Here is an 11,428-nt window from a genome sequence, read left to right as displayed (position 1 = left end):
ATTATTTTTTTTCTTTGGTGTGTGTGCGGGTGTATGTTTGTGTGTATTTTTCTGTACTTTTTTGTGTGTGTACGTTTTTGTGTATTTATGTGAGTGTGTGTGTGTGTGTGTGTTTGTGTTTGTGTGTGTGTGTGTGTGTGTGTGTGTGTGTGTGTGTGCATTTATGTGTGTATCCGTGTGTGTATATGTGTGTATTTTTGTGTGTATCAGTGTGTGTAAGTTAGTCAAAAAAATAGGAGGACAAAGGAGAAAAACTGCTTTCATATTTTTATAACTTATTTTGGTTTGTATAGAGTGTAAACAAATAAAGAATTTTCAAATTGCTATCAGCTGTTGTGAAACATAATCATGTGTTGGCTGTAACATGTAGGCATGTACAAAGTCTAATAGATTATAACCAATACGCAAGTTGGTCAAAGCAGTAAGAAACAAAGGAAAAAATGCTTCCTGCTTTTCAGAACAAATGTTGGTGTGGATAGAGTTTAACAGTGTTTAAAGGTCTTTAAAATGATTGGAACTGTGATACAACACAGTAATACGGTGGCTGTTACAACTAGACACGAACAAAAACTAATAGAACATAACCAATGCGGAAAAAGTGTTACGACTTACCACACAGGTTGGTCAAAAAAAAGAAAAAAAGGAGACAATGAAATAAAAATGCTTCCAGCTTTTCATAACAAATTGTGTAGGTCAAAAGAATAGGGACGACAATGACCCCCCCCCGGTGGAACCACTTTACCACAACACCTCTTGCCCATAGGCTACTTCTTCCAGTAATTGTTCATTGATTAATTAAGTGGTAAAATATAGGCCTGTGTGATATAATATACCGTCTGACATCATGGTTGGCACAACTATCAAAAGAATTTCCTGTGATAACAGAAATCTGACGCTGATGGGAATTCGAAAATCATAATACAAGGAGATCAAGGTGATTGTTGTATTATAGTAACATGATTTTAATACCATTTCAGGTAGATCCAATCCTTTCTTTTTATACAAATGGGTCTTTGGTTGGGGGGGGGGGTGTTGCTTTTTTACCCCTTTAATCAGTTAGTAATCTAACTTTTCCTTGACCCTACAGACAAAGCTTGCATATATATTTTAAAAAACATTGTGAGAGAAAGTGGAGTAGCCCAATATATTAGCCCATTAAATTAAAACATAATAATGGCTTAGCTGTTACAAGTAGGCATGCATAAAATCTATTCCCTTATATCCAATACAAAAAGTGTAACAACCAACCACATCAGTTGGTCAAAGCTGTAACAGGCAAAGAAATAAAAATGCTTCCAGCTTTTCCAGAACAAATCTAGACATGCACAAAACTACCAGGAAATAACCATTACGGAGAGTGTAATGACCGACCACACTTCTTGGTAAAAAAAAAGAAGAAGACAAAGAAATAAAAACGCTTCAAGCTTTTCAGAACAAATCTAGGTTTGAATAGAGTATAGCAGTATTAAAAGCTCTTTAAAATGCAAGGGATTGTTGTACAACACAATAATATGTTAGCTGTTATAACTAGACATGCACGAAAACTAATAGATTATAACAAAAACGGAAAATGTAACGACCGGCCGGGCAGGTTAGTCAACATAATAGGAGGACAAAGAGGAAAAACTGCTCTCATATTTCTATAACACATTTTGGTTTGTATAGAGTGTAAACAAATAGAGAAGCTTAAAATTGCTATCACTTGTTGTAAAATATGATAATGTGTTTGCTGTTACAAGTAGGCATGCACAAAATCTATTCGATTATGACAAATACAGAAAGTGTAACGACCGACCACACGAGTTTGTTAAAGAATAAGAAGACAGAGAAATAAAAAATGCTTCCCGCTTTTCAGAACAAATCTTGGTTTGGATAGAGTTTAGCAGATTTAAAAGATCTTAATGCTAGGAACTGTGGCACAACACAATAATATGTTAGCTTTTACAACAAGACAAGTACCAAAACTGATAGATTATAACCAATAGGGAAAGGGTAACGACTGTCAACGCAATTTCGTGAAAACAATAATTTATATAGAGTTTAGGAGTGTTAAATGTCTTTAAAATGCTAAAAACTGTGGTACAACACAATGATACGTTGACTTAATTACTTCCACATGGAACGTCTGAAGAGAAATGTTCGCATCAAATGGTAGGACTAAATACCAAGCACCGAAGTTCTCAAAAGCGCAAATGCTGAGAGTCTGGTTTCTTAGCTAAAAAAAACTCAACTTCGCTTAGCAAGTCATGTCGTAAAAATGCATGATTTCAGAATCCCAAAAGCAATACTATCCCATGCGCAACTGTCCCCGGGGACCCGTAAAAATTGTACACAAAAAAACGCTACAAAGACACCCTGAAAATGTCTCTGAAGTACCTCAACATTATAATACTTCGACATGTTACAGCCCAGTTCCTGACAGACCCAGTAAGAGAGCAGCTGCAGTCTCTCTGGACAGTAAATCATAATAATATTGCAGTTCGTGTTGCAGCCCAAAAGATGGACGTCTCATAACAAACCTTTGGTCATGTTCTTGGAATTTTCTGCTTTTCTGTCACCCAAAGAGTTTCACCAAAGACACCAATGATTACTAAGCTCCTGTCGCTATATCGTATCATGCATTGAGTATGTGTGAGTCCGTGATCAGCTTTCTGATTTGGGGAGCACCAAAGGCACCAGCCCTTATTTCCTCATGACTTAGATCACGAAAAGTTGTACATATACATTGTACTTGAAACAGGCCCCCTCGAACCCCAGGGCTTTCACGAAATGTTTTATCAAACCTATATTGATATAAAAGGGGGGGGGGTGATTTTTCCTTCAATCCAAGCTTCTAGGCATGGCTTTGACCTTCGCCACCACATACACACACGGCAAAAACAACAACAACAGCAACAACAACAACAACAACAACAACAACAACAACAACAACAACAACAGCAACGATAGTGTGGCATAACTTCGACTTGGATAATTATCCAGCTCGGTGGGTTTTTCTTGTTTCATTTTCTTACTGGCAGCTTGTACAACTGCTTTTACCTTCATAGAGCAGTCCAAAATTCGTGGCACAATCTATCCTCAAATATCTCTTTAAGGGGTGAATCAATTTCAACCATATGTTGCACAGCAGTTTGTATCTATTTGTCTCACTCTGATCATATTTTCCCACAACAATTAAGGCTAGATTAAAAAAAACCCTTAATATATTATATAAAATACTATAAATCTCCGCCACACGGAAAATATGATGGTTCATAGCACTTCTCGCTTCTTACACACACTTTGCATACGCATATAGCCTATTTCACAGCTCACCAATGGCACTTTTTATTGGTAAGTTACGGGTAATTCATTTTATAGTGAACAAATTCTTTGCACTAAAGGTTCTCAAATTCTGCGTTCAATCAAACAGTCTACATAACAAGAGGGTTCACTCCTCTCTTTGAGCCAATTAAAAAAGTGTCCTCAAAATTCGGTGGGGTCCTTTTCGCAAATGCGCACCCTTTGCGAACAGAGTTACCCTACTTGTGTGAAAAAAATCAAAGTGAAACTAAGACGTTTTTGAATAAATAAGAATTCAAATTTCGGAAGAACGCTTTTTAAAAACCATTACGCTAAAAGAGGCGACTGTTTTCTTCTTTTAATTTGACATTAGAATGAGAGGCGACATGTCATTAAAATAAAAAAAACACCTAAAAATCCGAACTGAACAAACCAGAACAGCTGATGGACAGTAGTCGATCTGCGCACGCAAGGAGGTGCTATTCCTATTCTTCTTCTTCTGGAGAAACGAAAGAGAGCTTCAAAACAAAGACCACAGCGTCATCTAAAACAATGAGCTGACTTCCGCGGTAACCTTTTTGGCTGAGTGAACCATAATAATAATAATAATAATAATAATAATAATAATAATAATAATAATAATAATAATTGCATTCATATAGCGCATATCCATGCTCAAGAGCATGTTCTATTCGCTTTACAACCATTATTACCCCAGCAGACACTCTGAGAGCACTCTGAAACATTCTCGGCTTCCATGGAAGAATACAGTGCAAGCTGCGGATTTCATGCGCTTTAACACTATCAAACTGACAAAATCTTTCACTGTCTATTGGCGGGTACCCATTTCCACCTGGGTGAAGTGAGGAAAATGTGTGCAAAGTGCCTTTCCCAAGGACACAAGGTCGGGTCCCTGACGGGATTCGAACCCACGACCTAACGGTTGTGAGTCCGAGAGCCTAACCACTCAGCCACTGACGCCATCTTGTATGGACCATTTTTGGTTCAATATAGATAGTGATACGATTAGAAAAAAAATGACGGACTTGCTTTAATATACGGCTCCAATTTAAATAACATAAATTCATAAAAAGAAGGCCTTCGTCTATGGGCGTTATTTGACGGCAACGATGTTCCCACAATACGTAAGGGAATCAGATATTAAAAAAATATGTAGACACTTTGCCCACGCCTATGAGTCTGTCTTAAACCCACAACACAAGGTGGACAAGGAATTTAGTTTTAGTCAGAGTTTTACGAAAGTTGCAACATAATAAAGTCATATAAGCGCCGAAGATTAGAAGTGTTACAAGAGAGTAAAACACGCAAAAAGGAGGAGGAGAGATCAGGACAGCTAGATGTTTGATAGGAACGAAAGAGCAAACCATACTAGAGCACCCGCCAACTACCCGTGACAAGAGATTTACGAATTCAAAAAGAGACAACCAAAGCAAAATGATGGAGTTTCACCAGCATTTATTTGCATATTTTCAGAAAAAAAATACTGTCAGCGAAACTGAAACGCTCCAGATGAAATTTTAACCATGTTTTTATAACGTGTAAATTTTGGGGAAATAAATCTCACAACATAAAAGCCTTACTTCAAATCAAAGTTGTGGAAGTTTTCTTAACGTCAGGTAAATTCAGTGAACGATTTGGGCATAGACATGCCATTTCAACGTATGGGTCATTCTTAAAAGGTGACATCATTCTCGAAGTAGACATTACAATCTTAAGAGGCAAGACAGAATACTATTATAACATGTTTACAACCACAAACCCTTGTGAACTCAACTTATGTCTTCAAGGTTAAGGAAAACTGCATTCAAACAATGAAAAAGCCTGAAAAGAAGCATATTATTGCAAATGAACATAAACAGAAGGAAAAGTAGAATATTATTTCAAATGAACATAAACAGAAGGAAAAGAAGAATATTATTGCAAATGAACATAAACAGAAGGAAAAGAAGCATATTATTGCAAATGAACATAAACAGAAGGAGAAGAAGCATATTATTGCAAATGAACATAAACAGAAGCCTTGAATAATAACATGTGGGTATGGACGTAATACCAAAGACAAGAACTAAAAAATAAATAAAGAAAATATCCAAAACAAAACAAAACAGAACAACCCCCCCCCCCTAAAAAGTAATACACCAACCTTCCTCCCCTTCACCCCAAGCCCCAGCACAGTGAATTTATCAATATTAGTATTAGTTTGTATGTCAAACGCCTATTCTCAAAACTTGAATTATAAAAGAGGTCAGGATTAGCACCAGCAGTAATATTCAGTTTTTATGATCAAATTCTCCTTTAGTGGAATACATAACCAAGAGGCCTATCAATACGTGATGTAGGGAGTTAGTTGATGATTAAGTTAGAGTTGAACTGAAAGAAAAAGATGCAAGGCGGCAAACCAAGAAAAGATTGAATAATTATGTATTTGGGGAAAGAAAAGCCACCCCCCCTCCCCCTCCCCAACTCTTTATTTCAAAAAAGAAAAAGGAAAGAAAACACACCAAAAGCTCCAAATATTTAGACGAGCAGGTTCTTGGCTTGAACCGCTCACGTTCTCTTTCCCTCAGGTGATCGTCTGCGTGATTCCTCTCTCTGTTTTTGGTTTAAGTTCAGTTTGTTTCCTCCTCTTAAACTTGAAACAAGTTCCTTCTTTGATACGCGGATTTCTGCGTGATCAAAGGAGACGACGTTAAAAATAAAATAGAAAAAGACCAAGCACATATTTCTTAAATAATCATGAAATGTATGGTTTTTATTTTTGCAGATCTCCACATTAAAATTATTATGGAGAGGAACTTCATGATGAAGAAAAAAACAACAACACAGAAAAAGAGAGGTAAATTATAATTTTCATAATCCTAGAACTTACAATACTCACACAGCAACACTACTTTCATAATTATAGATGGGTCAAAACGCACACGATAAGAACCCTGGAATAAACATAAAACTCACGACAAAAGTACAGAGACGAATATAACGTTCGCAACAAAGACCATCCCATAAAAAAACCAACAACTTTACTGTTATTTTCTCACCCAAATCAAAGTGAAATGGCGATCAAGGTATAAAGGACAAAACAGAAAATTATGCATGGATAATTTTGTTAGCAAACAAAAGGTAAAGGAAAGGGTCCATTCATCTAGTCAAAGCATGTAAATCACCCAAAATGTGGGCAAGGTTTCTATAACCTATGACTAAAAAAAAAAGGTAGCAAAATTTTGCCCTGTCCATGAAGGAAAATCTGGCTCGCCCCGAATCTAATCCGAGAAATCTGACTGGCAGTGTGCATTAGCTAGGTATATTATATCTAATCCGAAGGGGGAGTCAGGTTTGGATCAAGGTTTAGTTTTCGAGTCAAACGACGAGGTCGAAAAAAAAGAAAAGACAGAAGAGATAGAACTAAAACTGTGACGTAACCATCCTTGACCAATAAATAGACGTCTGGCGTCTATCTTTCTCGGTTTTTTTTTGGGAGATACTTACATCTGATTTTCTAAGAACTGGGCCTTATGTCGTATTTATTTAGATCCACCCATCTATCCATCCATTCTTCCACCCTTCATTCCTTCCATGTGCTCATCGTTTCAACTTGGCGGTCATAAAATGACCTTATGCAGTTGCGAGCGCCGTAAAACGTCTACTAAAACAAACAAAATCGTTTTTACCCAGTTCTCTCTGCACCCCTCACTCTATCTTACACTATAATGACAGGAACCAAACTCAAAACGTATTGTCTGAGTCTTTTTCCACAATTCAACGCCTGCCATTTTAGCTATGAGGCTTCTACGTAGCTGTGAATATTCCCAGACCTGTGCTTGCCAATGCAGTCGGATTTGCCCACTAGTGTTATTTTATGCCACGCTTGGCGTAAAAATAATTTGATACCCTGGAATTACAAATTCTATCTGCACAGTACCTAGTTTTGAGAAATTTGGTGTTCAAACTTTTGAGTTTCACTTGTCAACGTTTTTCAAATGCAGTCATTTAAATATCTTGATAGTGACTCCGAATAATCTTACTATTTTGATAGAGCAGATAGAACAATTAAAAATTTGATTTCTGACATGATGGTCCTGGAAACTCAAAACGGCCAAAAGTGATTCATAGAATTTTGTCATTCTAAAGTAGCGACATGTTTGTGGGCGGTACGAAAATGTTACCCTCTTGTTTGTTTTGTTTTAGTAGAGGTTTTACGGCGCTCGCAACAGCATAAGGTCATATGAGCGCCTGAAGATTAGAGGTGTTACAAGAGAGTAACAAACATAAAAAAGAAGGAGGGGAGATAAGGACGATAGATTTGTACCCTCTTAGTTAAATAAAGGTGGCAAAAGTGTGCGCTGGCAGTACAAAAAAGAAAAGAAAAGAAAGAAAGCTTGACCAGCACTGCCTTGGACTTACTCGCTATTGAAGAAGAGGATGAAGGAGAACAGAATGATCGGACAGACCACGAAGATTGCTGGGAGGACGGTCACGAAAGGGAGCCACTTTGACACTGTTTGGTCTATCAGATGCGGGTAGCACTGTTCAGCGATCGTTGTATGCTTGCTCTGAGCTGAAGAATAAAATAAACGTAAGGTACACGTTTTACGGAGACCTCCATGGTTTGTTTGTTTGTATGTGTGTTTGTTTGTTTGAGTAAAGAGAAACATTTCGACACCATACTGGTTATTTAGTGCTGAGAAAATGGGAGACGGACTGGCAGACACAACAGAAGGAAAGTAAAGAAGTAGTGTTTACTATCTACCAGTCCAGTGGCGCCCTCCAACCACTTCGACACAAGTTAGATCGCTTAAAAGACAGGCTAAATTAGACCCAACCCGTTTAGAAAACTGTTCGCTATAATTATGATTGCATTTCTGATGCTCCGTAAAACAACTTCCTCAAGTGGGAATTAATCCAGCCACATTGACGTTCGGTCTCCTAGATGCAGGTACCACATTCATTGAGTGAAGTACTTTTTGCTTTTTAGAAAGTTTAAGCCTGCATATTTGTAGTGTGTGTGTGTGTATGTGTGTGTGTGTGTGTGTGTGTGTGTGTGTGTGTGTGTGTGCGCGTGTGCGTGTGCGTGTGTGTGTGCGTGTATGTGTGTGTGTGTGTGTGTGTGTGTGTGTGTGTGTGTGTGTTTTAGTAAACGTTCAACGCACTTGCAACACAATTAGGTCATATAAGTACCACAGATTTAGAGGTGCCACCAAAAAGTAACGAACACAAAATAAAAAGAGGGAGAGATAAGGACGAACGGTGCTTGAAAGGAAAGAAGAATTAAACCACACTAGAGCATCAGCAAAAAATACCAACTGTGTGTGTGTGTGTGTGTGTGTGTGTGTGTGTGTTTGTGTGTGTGTGTGTATTGTATAACTCACCAGAAGTGTTGCACTGACCAGTGATCACGTCACAGTCAACCCCTGGACCACACTCGTGAGAGCAGAGTCGGGCGCAGTTAAAGCCAAACCTCCCTTTGGCACACACTGGAAGGAGAAGGATACGTTCGATGAGTTTATTTGGTCGCTTTTAAGCACAAGGGGGCTATCCCGAAAAACGCTGTTTTGAATATATTGAAGGTAAAGTTTTTGCTCCATGTTCAGTTTCTTTAAATGACAAGGAGAGTTTTCTCTATAACCAAACAAATATACGCACCAAAGAAACCAAACTTCTCCTATAGGTAGGGCAGTGCCCACTTTTGGTGTCTGTCAAGATTTCTGGAAACCCCCGAAATCTGGGTTAGCCCGCTTGTCCTTAAAAGCGACCATTTGTACTCACTAGCAAATCGTTTTGTTTTTTTGAAAAAAAAATAGAGAAGGGAAAGGGCGGGTCGGGTGAAATAACATTAATGAAGACAGTCATTCCACCAATAAATGTTTCTACATGATTCGGGAATCAATGTCTTAAAGCACTTGACAGTAATTTCTTCACGCCATGCTCGTAAATCTATTGCAGGAGTTCCACCCAACACATACACACACACACACACACACACACACACACACACACACACACACACATACATACATACACACACATACACACACACACACACACACACACACACACCTGTGCAGAGACATACACTCGCACAGAAACACATATAATTCAGTCTGTTTATGCTTTAAAAAGTTAAAAAACCTCCTTCGGGTCTCTCCAAAGTCCGGACATTTTGTTAAGATGTGTCTAATGGTGAAATCAGTGAGGCATCCGACACAGAACGGTTTCCTCATCTCCCTGCGGAAGGTATTTATGTGCCAGGGAGGTGTGTCCAATACACAATCGAATAAGAATGAGTTCATCTCATCTGGAGAGGACAGAAGGCTTTCTTTCGTGTACCCAGTGTGGGCGTGATGTCGTATATTTGTTGTGTATTTGTTTGCTCCAATGTGTCTTCCACAGACCGGTGGTGTAGTTTTTTTTGTTTTCGTTCTTCGTTGATCCAAAACAGAAGGGGCAAGGATTCCTTTGCCAGGTGATCCACCTGCTCGTTTCCTCGGATGTCTGCATGGCTTGGGAGTCACGAGTGTACTATATTTTCCACTGTTCCATTAAAGTATTAAAATGTGTTTATTTCTCGTTGTAACTTAATTATTTTTGGATGCAGGAGTGGGTAATTTGTGAGTAAGGTGATGCAAAATAGGTAATCAGACAGTATAAGGAAAGATGTTTTAGGAGAGTTATCTGCGGAGTCAAATTCTATGTCAAAGTCAGTGGCCTTCGCAAAGAAAATGGAGGCTTCGGGATGGAGTCTCCTCTGGTGTGTACTGTTTGTGGATAGGGCGGTGGCGCCCACAGCTGAGCCCTATTTAGAGTCATCTGTGAAGAAAAGCTCTGGTTCGGGGTAATTTTTAAATAGTTATTTTTTGTATGCAGCTGTAAATGTTTTGGTGTTTGTATTTGCTTTGATGTGTGTGGTGAGTTGTAAGTCTACTTTTGCCTTGATGAGGTGCTAAGGAGGGAGGCCAGGGAAAAGAAATTGTTCAATGTCTTTTTTGAAAAAGTCTAAGTTTTTGAGGTCATCAAGGACTCTGAGGCCGAAAGGTTTGATGAATTTGGTGTTTCTTCTTAATTTGTTTATGGTGTCTGTGGGCGTTCCAAGGATACAGCCATGTGCTTGCTTTTCTGGTGTTTAACTAACTCTGTTTGATTGCGTATTGTGGTGAGAGTTCTATTCATCTGAATGTTAGTGATGGTACGTTTGCCTCGGCCTGGAGGCTCTCCACTGGAGGAGTGCGGAAAGCCCCCCAGGGCGAAGCGGATCCCTTGGTTTTGTCCTGGGTCTAGCATGTTTAGGACGTAGGGTTTTGTCGATCCAAAGGCTGGACAGTTGTAGTCAAGCCTGGCTCGGACAGGGGAGCAGTAAATGTGGAGAAGGTGTTTTGAGTCCCCTCCCAACTATGGATGAGACAGATTTTAAAAAAAGCGTATATGGATTTCTGGCACCTCACTCGAAGGTCTTTTTTGTGTAGAACGAAAGTAAGTTTTTTTTGGTCAAATATAATTCTGAGGAAACGAGCCTGGTCCTGGATGGGAATCTTTTCCCCATATCGTGTCAAATCTGCCTGATCGGCAGATGTGTTTGTTTGTTTTTAGTAAGGTTTTATGGCGCTCTCAACTGCATAAGGTCATATGAGCGCCAAGGGGTCAACAGAGAAGTCCAAACAGGGAATCAGGCTTACTCTGCTTACCTCTCTAGCCTAAACAGCACAAATCTGCTTCGACTATCAAGGCACCCCGGAAATAGCAGTTCACAAGAGAGTAACAAACGTACAAAAGAAGTAGAGGACAAAATAACGAGGAAATAAAAAGCAGCAGTTTCCCGTATGTTGTTTTATGCACAGTATGAGCAAGGAATTGATAAATCAGCCCATTTACAATTCTACTGTGCATAAGAGCACGTTAATATCTCCCCTTTAGGAATGGCATAGAGAAAACTTCAGTCAGGGGTGCAGAAGTGTACTGCAACCATCTGTATCTGGGAAAACTTGAAACTATTTTTGTTTGCCCACTTTTTAAGGTTGTAAACTACAGCTGCGTCTGCAGCTGCCTTTCCATAGATTTTAGTTGAGGATTTTTGGAAAGGCAGCATATATGTAATGGGCTGTCGATGTTATTTTGGAGAGTTTGAACGATGGAA

The 11,428-nt window shown here is 38.9% G+C and overlaps 1 protein-coding gene across 1 annotated transcript in view; it reads right to left on the bottom strand.

Annotated features, from left to right (window-relative positions):
- Positions 1-5,910: 5,910 nt before the first annotated feature.
- The window catches only part of LOC101861611 (multiple epidermal growth factor-like domains protein 10), a gene marked incomplete at its 3' end in the record, with an annotated part of 21,134 nt that continues 15,616 nt past the window's right edge, over positions 5,911-11,428 (bottom strand). The window contains 3 exon segments of the mRNA XM_005107520.2: positions 5,911-5,969; positions 7,705-7,858; positions 8,670-8,774. Of these exon segments, the coding sequence (XP_005107577.2) occupies positions 5,911-5,969; positions 7,705-7,858; positions 8,670-8,774 (318 nt within the window).

The sequence above is a fragment of the Aplysia californica genome, unplaced genomic scaffold, assembly GCF_000002075.1.
Source record: "Aplysia californica isolate F4 #8 unplaced genomic scaffold, AplCal3.0 scaffold00610, whole genome shotgun sequence".
NCBI lineage: Eukaryota > Metazoa > Mollusca > Gastropoda > Aplysiida > Aplysiidae > Aplysia > Aplysia californica.
The sequence above is the reverse complement of the archived record's forward strand: the minus strand, read 5'-3'. Positions and strand labels throughout refer to the sequence as shown.